The sequence below is a fragment of the Amia ocellicauda genome, chromosome 13 (assembly GCF_036373705.1).
Source record: "Amia ocellicauda isolate fAmiCal2 chromosome 13, fAmiCal2.hap1, whole genome shotgun sequence".
NCBI lineage: Eukaryota > Metazoa > Chordata > Actinopteri > Amiiformes > Amiidae > Amia > Amia ocellicauda.
In genome coordinates, this window is record NC_089862.1 from 6,900,183 (window position 1) to 6,925,140 (window position 24,958).

Consider the following 24,958-nt stretch of genomic DNA (forward strand, 5'->3'; position numbering starts at 1 on the left):
TAAGGCAGTGACCTCATTCACTGAAACACAAGGAAAAACATGCTGTTCTTCAATAAACTCTCCGCAAAATAGAAACATTTGTGTTGTATTTATTATGCAGTGTTGATTTACCATATATTAACATGTTCCTATATTATGTACTCATACAGAAGGTTTTATTTTTTCAACATTTTATGATTTATATTAGTACACATTAATCTTATTATGACTGATAAATGCATTTGCAGTATAAATATAGTTTATAAGTAATATAGGTAGATTTATACCAATGGAACTCCAGTTATAAGCTTTTTCTCAGTCTCCAGCTGACAAGACATTGTGTGGCAGTTAAACACTTTTTTTTTTTTTTTTTTCTCGGTTCCTGGGTAGTAAGTGTTATTTCCTAATTACTTTTGAGGCATAAGCATAGAAAATTGCTATTATTCCCCACAAACTTTGCTTTTGTGACCAGGACAGTGATATTTTGAAATGTAACTATTTCCAATGGGAAAACGGACAAATTTGTGTCTTTTTGTTCACATAAAGTCTGGAAATAAACTATATGAATCCAAATTAACATGTCATTATACTAAAGTAATACAAAAATGACTATAAAAGATTTAGAAGCGAGTCGTTTTTTTGAGATTTACTATTATACTGTATTTAGAATTTACAATGTGCAGATTTTGTTGGTGTTCTTTATAAATAGGTAAATTGAGTCAATATACATTTTTATAATGACTTAACTGACCAGATTTGTTTTACAGACTTTATCAATGGAGATGAACTATAAACCACTGTCTTCTCTTTCCTCCCTTCGCTCAATTGAACAAGTTATTTGTTGTGATCTATTTTTAGACAGAAATGGAGACGAGCAATAGCTCTAGAATATTTGGAATCCTTCAGGATTTTCGACTGCAGAAATACTACAATGGCTTTCTGGAACTGGGAGTCATAGATGAGAGAGATTTTTTGGACAGTATTTCACAGCAGAATTTAAATGACCTAGGTGAGTATGGTACCAATGTTATAATTTAAAACTGAAATTGATAAGATGAATACATTCAATGTTATTTATAGAAATTGCAATGTAACTTTGTTTTATTTGGTAAAAACTAAACCTGGCTGAAAGTGTTGCAATATATCGCTTTATTTTTTCATTCAATTACCCATTTATACAGCTGACTGCCCCCCACTGGAAATTTCTAGGTAAAGTATCTTGTTTAAAGGTACAACATTACAATTCCACGTAGGATTGAACCCACGACCCTAGAGCCCTAACCACTACTTGGCACTCCTACTGTGCATTTAGGATTCAACTGTTTTGACTTTGGAGAAATGTAGGATCTTCCTAGTGTGAGTCTTTAAAGACTCCTGCTGGATATTTGCAGGAATCCATTATGTATGCAATAACATAATTATTTAAAAATATGATTAATCAGAGAGAACTGATACCTGACATTGAAACATGTGACAGCAGTTTTAAACTTAACATCTGCGACCAGTTTCATTCAGCTGGTTTCACAGATCTTGAATATCATCAGTCTTGGACTAGGAAATCTAACATTGGGTTATCTTCTTTGGCTTTGTAGGACTGAGCCACGTGGAGATGAACCGCTTTGAGAAATTAAAGATAAGAATTCAGAGTTTGCACCATGCAGGCCAGGTGGGATCCCCAGCACAGGCTTTCAGTATAAAGTACACTTTCCCCAAGTGCCCTGCTCCCAGAGTCATTGATGGTATGTCTTTTCTATGTTGATGCTACATTTTTTGGCAGTTTTCGTTTGTCCACCGTTGTGAATAAATATTGTATTTCAAGTTTTTAAAGGACAGATTATTTTATAATTTGGATTACTGTTAACAGGATTTTCAACACAATTCTCTATTTGGCACCAGTAAACTATATAACCAAATTTTAAGGTTTATAAATGTATAATGTTCTCTTTGGACTAGACCAAACTAAAATTTTGACCTACCTGCAAAATGCAAATTACATGCTATAACTTGCACTTAACATAAATTAAACCACAATTGGGCACAACATTTGTGATTTGCAGGTAGGTCAAAGCCTTGATTTTGTCAAGGTCTTTGTTTGCCTCCATAATATTTGGAATACTTTTGCTATAGGATGAACTCTGATATCCTGTGATCTTCATTGTAATAAGAAACCAGTGTCTGAGTACAAGTTTTGCATTATTGTGCAATGTGTGAGGTTTGTTTGTTGATTCTACTTGCTTGTTGAGCAGAGCTAAGCCCTTCGGAGAATACCATTGAGGATCTCATAATGAGAGTTTATCTGAAAGAGAATATCAGCCCTGAGCAGACTGTGTGTTTATACACCCATGATGGCATTCCCTTGACAGATGACCCTTTCTTCAACAAATGTGAGTTCCTTTGTGTTTATAAGTCTGTCTGCATTTTTGGCTCTGGCACTATTGATAAATCAAAACACAAGGTAGAGAGGGGATCATATATTGGGTGTCCCCCACCCCCTAAAACCTATAACCCTACTAGAGGGAGCAAAAATCTACCTAATAGACCATTATACTTAACTGAATTCCTGTGGTTACAATGATAATATGAAATGTCTGATTTAATTTAGGTCAGGAGACAGCTTACTGTACTTCTGTAGGTACTTCATTTCCTATGCAAAATGTGTAATATTTGCAGTAAAAAAAAAAAAAAAAAAAAAGATGAATAATGCCCACATATAAAAATCTTAGAAGGTGCTGGGTATTGAAAAAGATCATATAGAATAAAAAGGAAGAAATACCGCACACTTACTACAGCTCCAAAAAATAAAAAGTATTTAGTTAGCTCATGCTTCACAGGTTTTTAGCACAAACGACGTGGCAATCTACCAAAATCTTAATCAGGATTTTTTTTTTTCTGATTTCTGATGGTAGAAACAGCCATTGGCTCATATTGTGAATACTTTGATAGTGATTGCAACTCAGGGCATATAGTGTATTGACATTGTTTTTCTTCAGATGATTGTATGCTCTGCAAAAATAAAATAGAAATGCAAGTAAGTTGGTTCAAATTCTGATACTATTAAGGAAATATAGTGCTTAGTATTCACTGACTACTTTTCAACATTTTTTCCTTTACTTAAAATCAAACGCTCTTTTTCAATTGATGGGCCTGCAGGGAGCCTGAGTGATCGCCACATTGCAAACGGAGAGCAGCTGTACGCCATCTTCACCCTGAAGGAGAATGTCAGCCTGAGTCCCACTTTACCACCTGACCAGACTGCTGACCCCAGCCTGGGTCAACACACCTTGCACTGCCATGTGATGCTCCGAGTGAGTTTGTAAAGTATTGCTGTGATCCAGGCTAACTGGGTCAGTGGTGGTGGTATGCCACTAAATAAGGCACCTAGCATGTTTTATTTCAAATGGCACAGTGTAGAAACAAGGGCTCTGGGTTCTAGGAATACATGGTAAACTGATGATGCATCCTAACAGGCCTAAAGTTAATTTAACAAGCAGTTGCACACTTCAAAACCCAAAAAGAGATCAACTCTCAGAAAATGCTTTGATTGCATTTCACTGAAATTGTTCTAATCAAAACACTATCCCATAACTAGGGCCTTGCATTTTATGTGACTTGTTTTTTTTTCCAGTTGTAATTCAACTGCTATACCCTAGATGTCCCTGCAGCCAATCTAGTTGTAGTAATCTAATTCACAATTAAGAAATCAACTAGAGCTGTAAGTGTTAATGCAAGCAATCAATTAAAAATGCGTTCATATTTTGTAACATAGTTAATCGCATTATTTGCATTTCTCTGTTTTAAGTGTCCTGTGCACCCGTAGTTGAACAACGGATGTGATCATGATTAAGAAGAAAGGTGGATTAATGAATCTTTCAATCTTTTTTTAAATGATGTATCATTTAATGCATCAGTGTTGATGACCGAAGCCTCTATGCTTTTGCGTTGTTATATATTTAAAAAAAAAAAATGAAAAAAAAAAAAAAAACTTTTTCAGGGAAATTATGAAATAAACGTTGACCTTGACACAGACACAGTCCTGGATCTTCGCTTGAAGCTATTCACTGTGACAAAAACCTCTCCAGCAGCAATAAAGTTCAGGTAGGAAACTAAAAAAAATCTGAAAATAGCAGCTTTTCATTTGACACTTTGGTCACATTTGGGGGAGTAAAAATAAAAGAATGAATGCAGATAATATTGTAAGATATTTGGGTAACGGCTTGGGAAGAAACGGTACATGCTGGGTACAGTGGGGGGGAAAAAAGTATTTGATCCCCTGCTGATTTTGTATGTTTGCCCACTGACAAAGAAATGATCAGTCTATAATTTTAATGGGAGGTGTATTTTAACAGTGAGAGACAGAATAACAACAAAAAAATCCAAAAAAACACATTTCAAAAAAGTTATAAATTGATTTGCATGTTAATGAGGGAAATAAGTATTTGACCCCTTCGACTTAGTACTAGGTGGCAAAACCCTTGTTGGCAATCACAGAGGTCAGACGTTTCTTGTAGTTGGCCACCAGGTTTGCACACATCTCAGGAGGGATTTTGTCCCACTCCTCTTTGCAGATCCTCTCCAAGTCATTAAGGTTTCGAGGCTGACGTTTGGCAACTCGAACCTTCAGCCCCCTCCACAGATTTTCTATGGGATTATGGTCTGGAGACTGGCTAGGCCACGCCAGGACCTTAATGTGCTTCTTCTTGAGCCACTCCTTTGTTGCCTTGGCTGTGTGTTTTGGGTCATTGTCATGCTGGAATACCCATCCACGACCCATTTTCAATGCCCTGGCTGAGGGAAGGAGGTTCTCACCCAAGATTTGATGGTACATGGTCCCGTCCATCGTCCCTTTGATGCGGTGCAGTTGTCCTGTCCCCTTTGCAGAAAAACACCCTAAAAGCATAATGTTTCCACCTCCATGTTTGACGGTGGGGATGGTGTTCTTGGGGTCATTCCTCCTCCTCCAAACACAGTGAGTTGAGATGATGCCAAAGAGCTTGATTTTGGTCTCATCTGACCACAGCACTTTCACCCAGTTCTTCTCTGAATCATTCAGATGTTCATTGGCAAACTTCAGACGGGCCTGTACATGTGCTTTCTTGAGCAGGGGGACCTTGCGGGTGCTGCAGGATTTCAGTCCTTCATGGCGTAGTGTGTTACCAATTGTTTTCTTGGTGACTATGGTCCCAGCTGCCTTGAGATCATTAACAAGATCCTCCTGTGTAGTTCTGGGCTGATTCCTCACCGTTCTCATGATCATTGAAACTCCACAAGGTGAGATCTTGCATGGAGCCCCAGACCGAGGGAGACTGACAGTTATTTTGTGTTTCTTCCATTTGCAAATAATCGCACCAACTGTTGTCACCTTCTCACCAAGCTGCTTGGCGATGGTCTTGTAGCCCATTCCAGCCTTGTGTAGGTCTACAATCTTCTCCCTGACATCCTTGGACAGCTCTTTGGTCTTGGCCATGGTGGAGAGTTTGGAATCTGATTGATTGATTGCTTCTGTGGACAGGTGTCTTTTATACAGGTAACGCGCTGAGATTAGGTGCACTCCCTTTAAGAGAGTGCTCCTAATCTCAGCTCGTTACCTGTATAAAAGACACCTGGGAGCCAGAAATCTTGCTGATTGATAGGGGATCAAATACTTATTTCCCTCATTAACATGCAAATCAATTTATAACTTTTTTGAAATGCGTTTTTCTGGATTTTTTTTTTTTGTTATTCTGTCTCTCACTGTTAAAATACACCTACCATTAAAATTATAGACTGATCATTTCTTTGTCAGTGGGCAAACGTACAAAATCAGCAGGGGATCAAATACTTTTTTTCCTCACTGTATGTACGTGTTGCATGATGTTTACCGGTAAATGTACATTAGTACCCTACTAACATTTTTACTACACAAATATTATTAAACTATTTAGATGTTTTAGGGGGAGTATAGAATGACATAAATGATTAAAACTTGGAAGAACTGCTGCAAAAGATGATGTGGATTAATAAGAAATGGACGAATCTCATTCACTTCGTGACAGACATGGGTAAACCCTTGGCCATGTGAAGAATTCCTGTCTTCTCTCACCCAGTGAATCAGTTTCTCATTTTGGTTATCCATGCATTGATTTTACTTACCATGTTACAAATTCTCAAAAAAATCTCCTCTGTTACTTGCCCCTCATCTTTCAGTCAGGAAGGTTGGACAGACAATTCAGTACTGGAAAGCCTGGGCCTCTCTGACCAGTCAGAGGTCCATGTGTCCCTGTCCTTATTCCCGCTCTTTGATATGGGCTTTGCTGAAGCCAACTTCATTGCTGATGTTAGGCCCATCATGCAACAGAGTGAGAAGGGCATCAGCATCTTCTATTCCTCTCTCTATTCAGTGGTAAGTGTAGATTACAGAAACATGAAGCATGTTAATGAAGTTGTCAAGTGTGGAAGGTGTAGTTGATCTGTGTTCATTGTCTTCAGGCCTCCAAGTGTCGCGGGCAGCAGGGCTGCAAGCTTATAGCGCTGCTCCGCCAGCTTACAGGTTGCCACCCCCTGGCCCAGGCCCTCTACCAGGTCATCTGCAGAAATGAGTGTGTGAGCAAAGCACAGAAGGTAATTCAATTCTATACAGCAGCTTAATATAAAGTGTGCAGTTTAATATAATTTGATAGCCTTCTCGTGAAATAATGATTTTGTTTGTCTTACCCCTATGGCTTGTTCTATGCCATTGTTCTACTGCATTGCAACAGCAGGTACAGTGAGGGGGGAAAAAAGTATTTGATCCCCTGCTGATTTTGTACGTTTGCCCACTGACAAAGAAATGATCCATCTATAATTTTAATGGTAGGTGTATTTTAACAGTGAGAGACAGAATAACCACAAAAAAAAAACAGATAAACGCATTTCAAAAAAGTTATAAATTGATTTGCATGTTAATGAGGGAAATAAGTATTTGATCCCCTATCAATCAGCAAGATTTCTGGCTCCCAGGTGTCTTTTATACAGGTAACGAGCTGAGATTAGGAGCACTCTTTTAAAGGGAGTGCTCCTAATCTCAGCTCGTTACCTGTATAAAAGACACCTGGGAACAGAAGCCATCAATTAATCGGATTCCAAACTCTCCACCATGGCCAAGACCAAAGAGCTGTCCAAGGATGTCAGGGACAAGATTGTAGACCTACACAAGGCTGGAATGGGCTACAAGACCTTCGCCAAACAGCTTGGTGAGAAGGTGACAATAGTTGGTGCGATTATTCACAAATGGAAGAAACACAAAATAACTGTCAGTCTCCCTCGGTCTGGGGCTCCATGCAAGATCTCACCTCGTGGAGTTTCAATGATCATGAGAACGGTGAGGAATCAGCCAAGAACTACACGGGAGGATCTTGTTAATGATCTCAAGGCAGCTGGGACCATAGTCGCCAAGAAAACAATTGGTAACGCACTACGCCGTGAAGGACTGAAATCCTGCAGCACCCGCAAGGTCCCCCTGCTCAAGAAAGCACATGTACAGGCCCGTCTGAAGTTTGCCAATGAACATCTGAATGATTCAAAGGAGAACTGGGTGAAAGTGTTGTGGTCAGATGAGACCAAAATCGAGCTCTTTGGCATCATCTCAACTCGCTGTGTTTGGAGGAGGAGGAATGACCCCAAGAACACCATCCCCACCGTCAAACATGGAGGTGGAAACATTATGCTTTGGGGGTGTTTTTCTGCAAAGGGGACAGGACAACTGCACCACATCAAAGGGACGATGGACGGGACCATGTACCATCAAATCTTGGGTGAGAACCTCCTTCCCTCAGCCAGGGCATTGAAAATGGGTCGTGGATGGGTATTCCAGCATGACCCAAAACACACAGCCAAGGCAACAAAGGAGTGGCTCAAGAAGAAGCACATTAAGGTCCTGGAGTGGCCTAGCCAGTCTCCAGACCTTAATCCCATAGAAAATCTGTGGAGGGAGCTGAAGGTTCGAGTTGCCAAACGTCAGCCTCGAAACCTTAACGACTTGGAGAGGATCTGCAAAGAGGAGTGGGACAAAATCCCTCCTGAGATGTGTGCAAACCTGGTGGCCAACTACAAGAAACATCTGACCTCTGTGATTTGCCAGCAAGGGTTTTGCCACCAAGTACTAAGTCGAAGGGGTCAAATACTTATTTCCCTCATTAACATGCAAATCAATTTATAACTTTTTTTGAAACCATTAAAATTACAGACTGATCATTTCTTTGTCAGTGGGCAAACGTACAAAATCAGCAGGGGATCAAATACTTTTTTTTCCCTCATTGTACCTAGCATTACTTTATCCTTGGTATCTTAGTGTGTGACACCACTTTTTTGATATTAGTACTTAGTATCTGAATTTCTGATGCAAACCCTATAAAAACAGACATAGTAGTCAACATGAATAACATCCACAATGGTGTTTTCAAACTACTATCTGCTATACCAAATTAATTCATGTATGTCTCTTGTACAACTTGTGGATACACTATTTTCAGCCTTAAACAACCAAGAATATGCTCTAGGTATCTTTCTAGATTTATCCAAAGCATTCGACACAGTTGATCATTAAATATTGCTTGCAGGAATGCACTACTATGGTTTTCGTGATTATACACATAAATGGTTACACAGTATGTTTATGATGAGGAACAATTTGTACATGCAAATGGTTATGCATCTACTAGGGCCAAGATAACCTGTGGCATTCCACAGGGTTTGATCCTTGGACCTTTACTCTTCCTAATCTTTATCAATGACCTTGCTGTTGTGTCTTCTACCATGCTTCCCATTCTTTTTGCTGATGATACCAACTTAAACATATTATTTCCACTAACAAAAATATTAAATATTCACAAAATACATCTTGGAAAGAACATATTAACTTTGTTTTCAACAACGTGATTAAATATATTGGTAACATCAAATGAGTGGTATGATTTATCAGACTAGCTTCTTAATTCTATACTATAGTTGTATTTACCCATATCTCATCTACTGTAATATTGTCTGGGCCATCACCCCAGCTATAAAAGTTATTCATCATACAAAATACATTTGCAAGATTGGCCACTAGGCTCCCTCTGCCCCTTTAAGAAATGTAATATCTTGTCTATGTATATCATTAACATAATTAAATTATGCACTTTTATCTACAAATACTCATACCTTCCAGACAGCCCACCTGAACCCTTCAATAGTTTTTTTTCATGTTAATTTCGAAATCCATCAATACAAACTGCGATTAGGGCTTCCAACCTCTCCTGCACATTCTTATTGTTTTTACCTTTTTGTCTTTCATATTTTTTGGTGCAAAAAAATAAATACCTAAACTTATGATTAATTATTATTATTTTGGACATAACAGATTTAACATGGTTAATGAAGTTCTGCCTTTTTTAAAATCTAATTGACAGGTTGTAATTGTGGAGGGACTTTACACCTTATTCAGGGAGATTTTGCCTAGCTATATTGACGATGGAGATGTTTATGAGCATGCTAATGTGTGCTGGGCCTATCTTCTATCACATGAAAAGGTATTTTTTCTCTGTATCATATTTATTACAGGGCATGCATCAGTTGTCTTTTCTTTATTCATGTAAATTATTAATAATTATATAATAAAGTATACCATGGTTCTCAGTCATAAGTAGTGAAGTGCCTGACCAGAACAGGAGACTTACTCTTGGAATGAACTATAAGACCTAAAGCAATGTTCAGGTAATAATGGGATGATGTTCTCCACAAATTTCTGTGATTTTAGCCTACTCTGTAAAGTCTGTTCTTTTTCAAACATCTACCACAGTTACCATCTTTCACTAGTCAAGTTTTCCAAGACACTTTTTAGAGCTGCCACATGAGTTCTGCTTTTGTAAATATTTGAATGGATTACTATTCAGCTGTTGTCTGAATTACTGTTATGCTTGCCTCTGTCTGAAGGCCCATGTTGGCGCTGAAGGGAGTGTTTTTTCTTTCCATTCACAGAGTGGAGGCGCTGATAGGGAGCAGTACGCTACGCTGTCCCTGTTATGTGCGGGATCGCAGCAGCATCTCACTGAGCCAGTGCGCGTTCCTGGACTGCCCACTGTGTTTGAGCGCAGATATATCATCAAACAAATCAAAGGTGAGAGTAAGACCTGCTTTCAGTTTCAAGGCAAAATAAATTGTATTTGTTCAACCCATTGAATTAGATATTTCATAGAAGTATACAGGTTATATACTGCTGTAAGATACTAGGTACAATGATACAATTTGTGAGCAGGGTGACATCTTTGCAAAGATCACCATGAAAAGCCTTAGAACAAAATGAATTGGTATTGCCTTTCATGATTTAAATTAATTTCAGTAGACTGGGATCATTCTAAAATGTTAGTTTATTAGTCACTTTGATAAGATTGAGCAAGGTTTTATTTAGTGTTTATTAGACGTATGTAATTGAAATCCCTTTTGGTACCACAATTTGTCAACATTGATGGAGCATAATGGGTTTCAAGCTTTCTTAGGAAACACTAAGGTCAGAGTTTAAATGATTAAAAAGGATTTTAGACCTGTTTAAGAGGCATTTTATTTCAAATCTATCTGAACATGTAGGATGCACCTTTGTGGCAGTAAAGTGTGAATTCAAACTAAGTGCATGTAAAATCTGTTTTTGTTTTGTTTTTTCTCCTCTATTTCTAGAGGACAAAAGAATTCCTGGGTGTTCTGAACAGAACCTGAGCACCCTGAGCCTGCAGCGAGCCAGCGATTTGGAGCGGGTCTTACTGTGCCTGCCTCTCTCAAGGAGGTCCTTCCCACAGTGGGTAACAGATCCTGATGCTTCATCTTATGGGAAGTGAGTCCTTGTTTTTCCTTTTAACAATGCTCAGTTCCAGCTTTGCCTACTTTGCAAAGGTTTAGGAACACAAAGATAGATTTCTGAATTTACTACCTAACCCAAAAAAAGAAGTCCCACCAACAAATGTCTCTCATCATGAATCTTATAAGCCACAGGTAAAAGAGCAGAAAATATGACTTCCGTGAATTTAAATCAATGCTACAGACTACTGCAGTCAAAACAGGCATACTTACAAAAAGTACAGATCTACTTATTGATTTAAGGCAAAATAAAAAATCAATATGACAGAGCAATAGTAGGGATCTTCATGGTGTAACAAATATATTTGAAAAGATTTTTCATTACATTTTTAAGGTTAGAGATCGTATTGTCTAGAAGGTGAGCATTGGAGTATTGCAGCTTCTGAACTGGTGAAGGTGCCAATAGGTTGTTAGGAACAAAGTAGTACTGACCTTGGTGTTTAAGTTGTTCAATAACTATGGACAATGGTGGAGAAGAACTGGGCCCTGGAGGCAGGGGAATAAGGAGGCAGGACCTCAAGACTTCTAGTGCAGGAAGGTCAAAGTGGTCAAGTGGGAATTTCAAGAGATGAGTCCGTAGGTAACTTGAGTGCTGTCTGGACAAGACATCAGTTGGCCAGTACAAGATATTTGAACTAGATGTAAGCTGTGATTGGCAGCCAGTGAAGAGAGCAAAACTGTGGTAAAGGGTGGACAAAGGCAGGTAGAGAGAACACAAGACAAGCAGCAGAGTTCTGGATGAGCTGGAATGGACAGGTGGCAGATGCTTGGAAGTCAGCCAGGAGTTTAGGAGACACAGTACCAGGTCCTGGACAAGAAGTGGAGTATTCCTTGTATGTTTCTCAGGAAGATTAGGTGTGTGGCAGACTGAAGATGTGCTTGAAATAAGAGAAGCAGGGGTCAAGGGTGACTCCAAGGTTCTTAGCTGATGAAGAGGGAGAGAGTGGTAGTTGTGAGAGAAATGGAGATGGAGATCAGTGGAGGATGAGGACGAGGAAGCAAAGAAAATGGGATCTAGAAGAGTTGGTTGAATTTTAGAAGGTGAGTGTATACAGGATGTTTTGCAAGATGTGGAAGTCAGAGAGAAACTATAGGCTATGAAAGGGGAATCATGTAGAGAAATCAGGAAGGGACCAGGACTGCTCTTTGGGATTCTTCTTTTGAGAAAGGGTGAGAAGAGGTTGAGCCATATTGTGTTACCTGGTAGGTGCATATGGAAAGGTAGGAGGAGAACCATGTCAGAAATATTCCTGAATTCAAGTGCTGACGCTTAGCCCTACTAACCAGTGTTGTGTCATGACCATTATCAAGGCAAGCACTCAGGGAATTGTCAATTGCCAAACCATTCAAACGTGTATAAACTGACAGGTATCACTTTATGGAGCTGATGCCTTGCATAAACTGGCATAGAATTGTTCTATGACACTTTCAGTTTCCCTTAAATTGAAATATATTCATGCGTAAAATTGTTTCCCCAAGACCAGTATTGATGTCTAATTGCCATGCATGGCCAAGATAATCTGATCAGCTGACTTACTATCCTACAACTGATCAGACTATTTGCAATTTGATCGGAAGACAATTTGAAAGCACCTTAATACATAGAAGAAATACTTTAACATTCATTACTTTATTTGTATGTAGTCTTTAATGTTTCTTGGATAAATACCCAATGTACCATAATCCCTTGCTATATTTGAGATTTCAGTTATACGAGACTGAAATTAATCTCCTTCCATGAAACAAGCATATTTTTGCTCTTATGAAAAGGGAGCTCACAAAGCTGCCGATCCTATTACATCTTTGCAAAAAGTACATGAAAATTACACCACAACACCTTCCGGTGAGTTTTGTTAAGATTAAGAGATTGTTCCTCAATAGAAGATTTGGCATCAGCTGCTGTAACCACCTTTTCTTTTCTGTGATGTTTACTTAAGTGCTTTTTTATTTGTTATATTTAACTTTTTAATTATTTTTCATAACTGCATTTATTAGCATTTTTACAACACTATTAGTATTTACTGTAACTTACATTTTCTATAACTATAAGTGCATGAAAGAAAAATGTTAGCCCAGGTCTTTATCTGTGGAGAACTCATGCATACTGCAAGAGATTGTTTATTTACTGAACAACTTTAAGCAATTTTTTGAGAGGAAATGTTTGGGGCTCTGGAACCAATCGAAGATTATAACATGGGAACCAATGGGGATATAATTTCCGTTACACAAGATTTCACATAACGAGCCGCTTAAGTAACTAATTACGCTCGTATAACAAGGGATTACTGTATTGAGCATCTTTGCTGTGATAGCTATGAGATGTATATTGTGATAGATATGATGTGTGTGTGTGTGTGTATATATATATATATATATATATATATATATATATATAACATTTTATGAAGTAACACTGTATTGGAACCAGCAGAACCATTATGCTTCAGACTTGTCTGTTGAGGTTTTAAACTATTTTTTAAATATATATTTTAATGACAATTCAAGTTATAAGGATATACAGACGTGCTCAAATTTGTTGGTACCCCTCCACAATTGGCATCCATCATTGTTTATTCCATATTTAATAGAAATCAGATTTTACTTTTGTTTTTGTTTTTCAACATTTTGTAAATAATTAAACAAATGAAAATGGCATGGACAAAAATGATGGGACCCTCAACCTAATATTTTGTTACACAACCTTTAGAGGCAATCACTGCAATCAAACGTTTATGTAGCTCTCAATGAGACATCTGCACTGGTTAACAGGTAGTTTGTCCCATTCTTCCTGAGCAAACTGCTGCAGCTGTCTCAGGTTTGATGGGTGCTTTCTCCAGACTTGAGTTTCGATAGGATTCGGATCAGGACTCATAGGAGGCCACTTCAGAACCGTACAATGTTTTGTGAGACAGAGCTTTCTGACACCGGGCAGTACATTTCAATCCAGAATGCCTTGATAGTCTTGATTTCATTGTGCCCTGCACAGATTTAAGGCACCCTGTGCCAGGTGTAGCACAGCAGCCCCAAAACATAACTGAGCCTCCTCCATGTTTCACTGTAGGTATGGTGTTCTTTTCTTTGAAAGCTTCATTTTTTCATCTGTGAACATAGAGCTGATGTGATTTGCCAAAAAGCTCCAGTTTTGACTCATGTCTAAAGGACATTCTCCCAGAAGCATTTTGGCTAATTCCAGTCTGGCTTTTTTATGTTTTTCTTTCAAAAGTGGAGTCCTCCTGTGTCTTCTTCCATGGAGGCCATTTTCGCTCAAAAAGCAAAGGATGGTACAATCAGAAACTGACGTACCTTCACCTTGAGTTCAGCTTGTATCTCTTTGGCAGTTATCCTTGGTTCTTTTCTGCCATTCGCACTATCCTTCTGTTCAATCTGGGGTCGATTTTCCTCTTGTGGCCGCCCAGGGAGGTTGGCTACAGTTCCATGGACCTTGAACTTCTTAATATTTGCAACTGTTGTCACAGGAACATCAAGCTGCTACCTTTACCATGTTTGTCTATTTTCTTTCTGATCTCCTCAGACAACTCTTTTGCTTTCTCTGGTCCTTCACTGGTTCAGTGTGGCGCACACAATGATACCAAACGGCACAGTGACTACTTTCCTCCGTTTAAATAGGCTGAATGACTGATTACAAGATTGGAGACGTGTAATACTAATTATTGAAACTAATTATTTTGGAATATCACTATAATCCAATTATTTATTATCTTTTCTAAGGGGTACCAACAAATGTGTCCAGGCCATTTTAGAATATCTTTGTAGAATGAGCAATAATCAATCTCTTTTCACAGATTAATTCTATGACATACCAAAGGCATGCAAGTAGGGCTGTGCGATATGACAATATATATCGTTTGACGATAGAAAAACGTCTATCGTTTCATATTATTACGTTCTATCGTTTATATCGTGGTGTCGCAAATCGCACTCTTTACGGCAGTATTTTTCGTCATTATGACAGTTTGCGTTCTCTCCAGTTTTTCCACTCGTGTCGGATGCGGCAAGAAATGTGCATCAGAAACACAAACAGACATGGAGGAGAGTGAACTGACACAATAACCAAGAGATATTTTAATGCACAAGCGCACACGGTCCGCCCTGCTCTCGTCACCGAGCTGAACTCAATCTGCAAGCAGCACCCCTCCCACCCCCGCAAATTTAGACGGATATAATTTGTATAAAATTAAAGAATAATAGTTTGTTTGCTTTTTAATAAGTTGGAAAGCAATGCAAACATATGCATAAAGTTTCATAAGATGGTGAAGTGGTACAACAGTTTTTTTTTAAATTATTAATAATAATAATATTATTAATAATAATAATAATAATATTATTATTAACTATTTAGTATTAACACACGCTGTACCGGTAAGTAGAATCGAAACGCGACAGTCAGAGAAGAAATGTCCCTGTATAGCAGATGTTAAATGCGCCACTGTAAACCCGGCTGTGCTAAATATAACTGAATCTATACCATTTTACATCACATGTGTTGCGTGATTACTATTACTTGTGTTATTGTTATGTGACAGTAAATCATGTGTGTGTGTGTGTATATGTGTGTGTATATATATAATCCCATAACATAACACACTTAATAGTAGTGCGCTGTTATATGCAGAATGCAACATATATTTCCCATGACAGCCTGCATGTAGTATTTGTTTTGCATATTGAATGATTCAATAAAGACTTGTTGTTTAAATGTCTTTGGTCTTATTTTGTAGCTTGATTGGATAAAAACAAGGCATACCGCGGTATATATCGTGTATCACCCAAACTTCCATTAATATCGAGATATTATTTTTAAGTCATATCGCCCAGCCCTACATGCAAGTATACATGATGCAATAGCTTTTAATTTCATTACTTGTCAGGAGGAATGAACCTCTATTTCAATGAGCTGTAAGGGTACCAACAAATTTGAGCATGTCTGTATAAGGTATTATTATGCCTGTTTAAATGTTTACATATTGCCTGCATTTAAATTTCTGGCGTCAATGTAATTTATCCAGGGATATCCTATGCTTTATCAGAAAGACCTACAGGATTCAGAGACCCATTCAAGAGGAGAACTAATTATGTTGTACGCTTAATGAAAAGTACCGTAACAAAATTTGAAACTGATGTTGTTTATGTGCTCTTATTTTCCCATTTTTTTTGACGTGTGGCTCAGCTTCCATTCTGTCTCCAAGAAATCATACAGTGACATGTACTCTGCTCTTAAAGAGACCCATTATCTTCAGATCACCCCCCCTCTGGTCCTGAAGGGCCTGGGGCTCACTGGGCCATTGCTGGTGTTCCTTGAGAAAGGTGGGATTTTTTTTAAATAGTGTTGTGTGTGAATTTATTTTTGTCCTTTCTTTTTCTTTGTTTTAGTGCATGACGAGGAATATTTAGTAAAGAAGGACATGGCAATCAATCTTTAAAAAAATGTACCTAAATGGATTTCATTGCAATAGTTAGTGCTTCCGGCCGGTACTGTTGGTGTTAACAAAGGATTATTATATTAATTCCTGACAATTAAAACCAAGTATTTATGTCAAATTGTATCAAAACATTGAAACCTATGATGGTCTATTAATTACCGATTTAAAAGAAGTTACCACAAAACATTTTAGAAAAGGGTTCTACCTTCATATTTCATATTTTTTGTATTTTCACCTTCAGGGTCCATGTTTCACATCCATGCTAGTAGATGCAGGTCAAAGACTTTCCTTTGGGGGCAGCTTTTATTTAATACTTAATTCATATTACTAGTAACTGACCGATTGTCTGTGCTTCCTTATGGATAGTGGAGATTGGGCTGGAAAATATATTTTAGTACAGATTCAGTGTATACACACACACACACATCAGTCAAAATCAAGTCATCTTTCTGAAATACATAAAAAAAAATGTAAGAATCGGCATACAAGAGAGGACAAACTGTAATTTTACTGCAAACTATTAATGTCAAATGCAGGGTGTTCACGTAGCTATCTGATCAATGGGGGTCTATCATTTTTATGAATCGTCCCAATTAATCCTCAGCTGAAATATAACGTGATGATAGTCACAATATTTTTGGTCCCTTTCCCTCTGTAGATCATCTTGGAGTTTATACAGGAAGACATAAAATGGATGCAAACAATGTAATTGTGTTTGATGTTCAGAATGGGAAGACAAGGACTGTGGATGTGGACATGCTGGCTGCCAAGTATGTACTGATAATTTTTTATATTAATGTACAATGTTATGATCAAACCCCTACTGCTTCTGTGCACATCTAAAAACAAAGCATTGATTGTATTAATTGTACTGCTTTCTTTGTGTACAAGCTTGATCTGAAGTTTAATAAGCCTCTGTCCATGTGCATGTAGTAGCAAAGTATTTGGATGGACATCCACATTTTCTGCAAATATTTGTAAATGTTTGTATTTGTATTGTATCATTTTAAACATATTTTTTCATACATACAATATAAAAGTCAATGCTGCTGCTGCTACTACTATTACTACTAAATAATAGTTTCATGTGGTAATTAAGTCCTGTCTATTTCTAAGGTTACAGGATAAGAGAGAGACCCTGACATCAATCAACACCACACGTATACCAGTGGAAGCCATACTTGTAAGGTCACTGTACAGTAAAATGGCTAATTATTGCTGGTTAATGTTATTGCTGGTAATAGTTTTAGTATTGAAATTCAAAAAAATATCCAGAATCAACTATTTGATACATTTTTAAAATGTGTTATGCAATTGTTTAATTTTTATTTTTCCATACACTTCCAGTATCGCCAAACTGTAGATTCAGCCAGAGAAGCCACAAATTGAAGTCTGTCTAAGTTCATTGTCAGTGCAACCCCACTAGGTTTTATTCTGGCCTCCAAAAAATTGTAGGAGATGAATGCTGAATCACACTGTACTGCACACGCAAACATTCATGACTGGTTTCTTTGAAAGTTAATGCATCCTCTAATTGCCTAGTCAAATTGACATAAACATTCTTTGTCATCGTGGCGATAATTAGGACTGCAGTTTTCAATCTAACAATCAGTTCATACATTTCCACCTTGCCCAACACTCAAAAACAGGGACAGTGTGCTGAAGCATTATTCATATAGTTTGTTTCAGTATCAAGAGTAACTAGAGGTTTGGGAAAAAATGTAGTGGAGTACAATGTTTTCTTCATGAATGTACTTGAAGAAGAGTGTTAATCCCCCCCCACAAATATTTAAGTAGTATAATTAAGTATTTCTACTTAATTACTTTTCACCACTGATGCCAGGAACTGGGGAATAATAATTTTGTACCTGGCATTATATATGTTTATAGAGAATTGCCTTATATTCAGTTAAACAGCAAACCACTATCACCCAAACAATCTATCTAAATATATGTAACAAAGCGTCTTGATATCTTTAACTGATTAGAAAATAGATATACAACATTAGACATAGGAAGGTGAAATTGATTTGGACTGTTAAGGGAACTATGGGGAAACAATTTCATCTAATGTCTTAATGCATTTTATATATGGTATATGACCAAACATTTTAATGGTTTCATATGGTTTAATAAGTTAATAAGCTTTGAAGCTACCTTTTGATTTTGATCAATTAACTTTACCTTTTTTGTAGAATAACTGTTTATTCCTTTCTTGTTGCTGTTCATGGATAAATGTAACGGTACATTTAAGCCATGCGTGACATTATTTGTATAAATAAAAATGTCTAAAATGTATTAAAAACAATATTGAAAATTAATGCTACAGCTCAGCTAATTAGAGCACTCTTATTAAATGTGTGTGAAGCCCGCTATGAAGTTAAGATTGTTGCAGTTGCCACTGGGTTGACGATGCTTCTACTCTCAGGTGCTACTGGACTGCAGCTTGTCCATGGAGGAGGGACGATTTGAAGCTGTCAGTACCCTGTCTCGCTTGGATGCAGTGAAGGTTCTATTTGAGGCCTTTGCCAACAGGACCATGGCCTACAACTTTCACCATATTGTTGGGCTGGTGACATTTGGAGGAAATGCAGATGTTAAACGTATACACACATTCACTGAGAACCTGGAACACTTTAAGGTATTTGATTAAATATTATCTATAAATAAATTAATAAATGTCATGTATGTATGTATATACATATTTATTTATCAGCACATGTTCTTAACTAGGGCAACTTACAATTGCATAATACGGTATGAGCAGAAATGTTGTATGTACAGCTTACAATGTAAAACATATTAAATACAAAATAGTGTATGATTATATTAAGGAGCAGTGTAGGGGTAGTAAAAGCAGTAAATATCACTGCTACATTGCTGTGTAATCAGAAACAAGTGCAATTATTAATGAAGGAAAGTTAAGGCACATTTTAGTGCAAGACTAGAAACAGATAACATGGAGCAATAGTAGGGAACGTCAAGTCAATATAAATTAATTAAAGCTGACATACCTTATAGTCCAGAAGGGGAGGTTTGAGGTATTTACAGGTGCTATCTGGACAGGTGTCTTCAGAATCTGCTGGAAAGTGGTCAGGGACAGAATGCTCCTGACCTCTGTGGGTGGAGAAGGAGTGAGCTCTGAAGGCAGGGCAGCAATGGATGCAAGCTGTGATTGGGAGCCAGTGAGGAGAGCAAAGTTGTGATATAACATGAGCTAATGGAGGTTGGGGGAATACCAGGCAAACAGCGGAGTTGTGGTTGAGCTGGACTGAACATTAAGCAGAGAAGCCAACCAGAAGATAATTGTAGTATTCAAAGTGGGATAGTACCAAGACTTGCCAACATGTGGAGGATTAAGGAAGGGATGGATTAATTTGCTATTGTATAATTGCCCTGGATAAGAGCGTCTGCCAAGAAATAATAATAATTGTATGTTGCTGAAAGAAGAACTGTCAGGTGTATGGTAGTGAAGATTCACTGGGCGCAGGAGTCAAGGGTGACTACTTGGATCAGAGAGACAGAGGTACAGTAGATGTGAGATCAATGGAGGGGGAAGAGGAGGATGCAAAGAAAAGGGAACTTTTAAATAAAAGGAGGTTGAGTTTTTGATCTGAATGCATTCTGGAGGAAATGGCAGACAAGACCGTTAAAAACATTATTTGAGGGTCAGGGAGGAAGAAGGAGAGAAGCCAAAACATGTTAAAGGACTGCTTATTTGGATACTTCCGTTGAGAGGGTGAGGAGTAGCACCATTTTATGGAAAGACTGTGTGTGTGTATTTAGGTATACATTTTTTTGAGCAATGTATAAACATTTAACAGAACACTTAAATCACACATCGGATCTGGATGAATGAAATATATTAAAGATCAAAATCTTTACTGTACATTGTGTAATTTGTTGAGAACAAAATTACGTTTGAGGTCTGGATTCAAACTCACACCGAAAATCAAAGTAAACAATTGAAATCATAGACTGTTCCAAGTTGCGTGAATTTCATCACGGCAACTCATAATGTGACTCGGTAGTGTGTATGGCCCCCACGTGCCTGTGTGCACTCCCGACAACGTCTGAGCATGCTCCTGATGAGACGGCGGATGGTGTCCTGGGGGATCTCCACCCAGACCTGGATCAGGGCATCAGTGAGCTCCTGGACAGTCTGTGGCGATACTTTGGCGGCGTCGGATGCACTGATGCATAATGTCCCAAAGGTTCTCAGTTAGATTCAGGTCTGGGTAACATGAGGGCCAGTCAATGGCATCAATGCCTTCGTCATCCAGGAACTGCCTACACACTCTGGCCACATGAGGCCAGGCATTGTCCTGCACCAGGAGGAACCCAGGGCCCACTGCACCAGCGTAAGGTCGACGATGGGACTGAGGATTTAATGCCTCATGCTACCAGTAGTGACAAGGACACTAGCAAAACACAAAACTAGAGAAGAATCAGTCAGGAAGGATAAGGAGAGAGCAATTGCCTGTGGCCACCACCTCCAAAACCATTCCCTTTTGGGGGGTTGTCTTGCTGTTGCCTCTCCAGTGCACCTGTTGTCACTTTCATTTGCACCAAAACAGGTGACATTGATTCACAATCGCTTAAGCTTCCTAACTGAACAGATTAATATCCCTGAAGTTGAATTGACTTGTGTTATACTGTGATTACATGTTCTCTTAATTTGTTTGAGCAGTGTATTTAGACTATTGTTAATCTAATTTGGGGATCCCTAGATTTCTGTATACATTTGACCAATTAAGGTAATCTGTCTTGAACATGGTACCTGTTTTATATTTACTTGTTAAGTCCTTGTTTATCCCAAATTATATGATATGCCAATGAAGGAAAATGGGAGGGAGTGGGGGTCTTATTTCAGATATCATCGGTAAGGCCCCTTTCAGTCTCATGCTTTTTAAAGTCTACAGAATATTTACATGATTTTGCATGAGAAGAAAATCTCATCTATACCATCCCATTGGTGTAAGTAGGCTCTCTGATGGGACTGTTTATTTTCTGCCCTCAGGAGTTTGTCTCAAGCATAAGGGCGTCAGGGTGCACTCCGCTGTACGATGCCCTGGAGCGAGGGCTCCGAGAGCTAGAGGAGGTTCGTTCCAGTTTCCCTGACTGCAGGCTCCGCATGCTGTGTCTCACTGATGGAGATGATGTAGGGTGAGTTACAATCTTGTTTGCTTGAGTACCTCATTCTTCAAGCAATTCCTTTGGGGGGATCTGGGGAACTAAAAGTAATTCGTATGCTCACACCTATATAAATGTTTTCACACGAGCATAAATTACTGTTGCGTCTCTTGTCATGGGGGGAGGTATGAGCTTAATCTAATCATTTGGATCAAATTGGCATCGCGGTGCACTAATTCTTGTTCTCGCCTTCTAATGTTCAACAAGTGTACAAGGAGTATATTTTGCAGAGTCTGTAGAATTATCCAAAAATATTAGAAATGCAAGTATTGTTTATAGCACGTGATGCATATTACCACTAACATTGAGGAGTAAATGTGTGTGTGTGTGTGTGTGTGTGTGTGTGTGTGTATATATATATACACGGTACTGTGCAAAAGTTTTTCGGCAGGTGTGAAGAAATGCTGTAAAGTAAGTGCTTTCAAAAATGGACATGCTAATAGATTATATTGATCAATTTATCAATCCACCCCGAACCCCACACAGCATGACCAGTCACAGGCTGTGCCCCCCCACTTTTCGACCTACTAGGTGACCCAGTAATAACACTTCTATGGGAGAGGAGGAGGGAGATTAACACACAGAACTACACTCACCTAAAGGATTATTAGGAACACCTGTTCAATTTCTCATTAATGCAATTATCTAACCAACCAATCACATGGCAGTTGCTTCAATGCATTTAGGGGTGCGGTCCTGGTCAAGACAATCTCCTGAACTCCAAACTGAATGTCTGAATGGGAAAGAAAGGTGATTTAAGCAATTTTGAGCGTGGCATGGTGCCAGACAGGCCGGTCTGAGTATTTCACAGTCTGCTCAGTTACTGGGATTTTCACGCACAACCATTTCTAGGGTTTACAAAGAATGGTGTGAAAAGGGAAAAACATCCAGTATGCGGCAGTCCTGTGGGCGAAAATGCCTTGTTGATGCTAGAGGTCAGAGGAGAATGGGCCGACTGATTCAAGCTGATAGAAGAGCAACATTGACTGAAATAACCACTCGTTACAACCGAGGTATGCAGCAAAGCATTTGTGAAGCCACAACACGTACAACCTTGAGGCGGAAGGGCTACAACAGCAGAAGACCCCACCGGGTACCACTCATCTCCACTACAAATAGGAAAAAGAGGCTACAACAGGACAGTTGAAGACTGGAAAAATGTTGCCTGGTCTGATGAGTCTCGATTTCTGTTGAGACATTCAGATGGTAGAGTCAGAATTTGGCATAAACAGAATGAGAACATGGATCCATCATGCCTTGTTACCACTGTGCAGGCTGGTGGTGGTGGTGTAATGGTGTGGGGGATGTTTTCTTGGCACACTTTAGGCCCCTTAGTGCCAATTGGGCATCGTTTAAATGCCACGGCCTACCTGAGCATTGTTTCTGACCATGTCCATCCCTTTATGACCACCATGTACCCATCCTCTGATGGCTACTTCCAGCAGGATAATGCACCATGTCACAAAGGTCGAATCATTTCAAATTGGTTTCTTGAACATGACAATGAGTTCACTGTACTAAACTGGCCCCCACAGTCACCAGATCTCAACCCAATAGAGCATCTTTGGGATGTGGTGGAACGGGAGCTTCGTGCCCTGGATGTGCATCCCACAAATCTCCATCAACTGCAAGATGTTGGCCCATATTGATAGGATAGCATTTCTAAAGAATGCTTTCAGCACCTTGTTGAATCAGTGCCACGTAGAATTAAGGCAGTTCTGAAGGCGAAAGGGGGTCAAGAACAGTATTAGTATGGTGTTCCTAATAATCCTTTAGGTGAGTGTATATACACAAGAGAAAACGCATAAGACAGACACAAACAGAGATGGAACCAAAGTCCTTTCAAGGTCTTCCTGGGTTGCTACAATATACTTAACACTAGTTAATAAAAGTTATTAAAAGTACATTTTCTATACAAACACACTTGTTGTATGTTGTATATTATGCAATTATATTGTATTTTAGTGCTTGAGAACCCTGTAAGCCTTGGACTTCAGCCAAATAACAAGTAAATAACTGCATTTGTCTTCAATTCACCCCTGTTGGCTCTCTTGGTACACTTTAAAAATTAGTTTAAAAATATTAGCAGAACACCTTTCCAAAGCATGTCACAACATAAAGAATAAGTGCATCATACAATGAATACATAATTTGAATGTTGCAGTATTGTGCAGTAAAATGCATGGATTACATTTCATTACGCATGAAGTTTGTGGATTATAGTGCTAAAGTACATTAAAAATAAACAATCACAAAGCATTACACTACAGCAGAGGGACGCATGGTTGGTGACGTCACACACGTACACTGCTGGCTTGCTTTCTATCACACGGCACACACACCACTGCGAGTCCAACATAAAGTCCCAGATTCACCATTGCCCTGCCGTTACAATACAATAAGTTTGTTAATTTGTGCACATCAGTAACCCGTCCATGTTTATATTTTTGTTTGCACTTGCACTGTGTTCCAGTGTACCTTTTTTTCTGCATATATTTAGCCTATTAAAAATATCTACTGCTTTTACATTTTGTAAAAATAACTAATACTGGTAGTATCTTTTTAAAAGAAGAAATATAATGTGTGTTCAAACTACTGTAAAATGCATAAATGTACTCTACAAATCAAATGCATAATTTATTTATTGAGAATTTAGAGGTTTGTTTGCCCATTTTATTAAGCCGGAGTATTAAATATGAAGGATTGTGGCCATTAGATACAGGAGTTAATGGTAATCAAAATGCTTCTTTCCCGTGTGTCCAACAGACGCGTCCATTGCTGACCACAATTAATCAGAACAGGACAGACTTACTGTTTTGTCTACTTCCTCCTGGTCCCAGTGCAGCACAGCAGCATAAATCAGACAACACTAAGGTCGCGTTTCTGCAGGGAAGATTCCCGCAAATCTGCACAGCTCAACCAGTGGGATCGGTGGAGTTCTGCAGAACTGTGCAAATCTGCGCACCACAAATGCGACCTAAAACATTAATATTAAGAACATAACGTAAGCGCTGCTCAGTTACTTAGGGGCGGTACTGTCCCTGACAAACGCACTGTTTTTCTAAAGTACCAATCAGTTCAATGATGTATGATAGTATGATAGCCGTTTTGTTTCTTGCACACACCATAAAATCTCTGATTCTGTATGCATTTTAAATGGGGGGGTTGGAGGTCTAGATTTACTAGACCTAGCATATTCAATGTTAAAGATGATTAAAAAATCCCTGAGTGTATCACATAAGAACATCTAGTAATACCTATGTCAGAGTGTTTGTTTTCCTGCTTTGGTATATAAAATACTGGTTCTGGTTCAGTCGGAGGTGGGGCCAGTTGTGCTGCTGTTGCTTGTGAACAGGTCAGAAGCGAAGCGTGGTGTTGTTGTGGTCAAACACATCATGCTGATCTTGGCAGTGTTTGATATTTATTTAGCATTATACTTTGGAAAGGAATAATAATTATGCTAAATTAAGTAGTAATGATAATGACTCGTCAAGAATGATTAG

At 38.5% G+C, this 24,958-nt stretch overlaps 1 protein-coding gene across 3 annotated transcripts in view; it reads left to right on the top strand.

The window, feature by feature from the left end:
• The window catches only part of LOC136766384 (uncharacterized), a 39,184-nt gene that overhangs the window by 1,595 nt on the left and 12,631 nt on the right, over positions 1–24,958 (top strand). For all 3 annotated transcript variants that reach the window (XR_010821726.1, XM_066719801.1, XM_066719804.1), the window contains 15 exons: positions 838–988; positions 1,572–1,718; positions 2,226–2,363; positions 3,130–3,284; positions 3,971–4,074; positions 6,163–6,358; positions 6,445–6,576; positions 9,384–9,503; positions 9,952–10,090; positions 10,645–10,798; positions 16,010–16,146; positions 16,921–17,032; positions 17,379–17,445; positions 18,691–18,903; positions 21,283–21,428. Coding sequence is in view for 2 of the 3 variants with exons in the window: in XM_066719801.1 (XP_066575898.1) it covers positions 844–988; positions 1,572–1,718; positions 2,226–2,363; positions 3,130–3,284; positions 3,971–4,074; positions 6,163–6,358; positions 6,445–6,576; positions 9,384–9,503; positions 9,952–10,090; positions 10,645–10,798; positions 16,010–16,146; positions 16,921–17,032; positions 17,379–17,445; positions 18,691–18,903; positions 21,283–21,428 (2,105 nt within the window). In the remaining variant the exon portion in view is untranslated. The remainder of the gene's footprint in view (positions 1–837; positions 989–1,571; positions 1,719–2,225; positions 2,364–3,129; positions 3,285–3,970; positions 4,075–6,162; positions 6,359–6,444; positions 6,577–9,383; positions 9,504–9,951; positions 10,091–10,644; positions 10,799–16,009; positions 16,147–16,920; positions 17,033–17,378; positions 17,446–18,690; positions 18,904–21,282; positions 21,429–24,958) is intronic.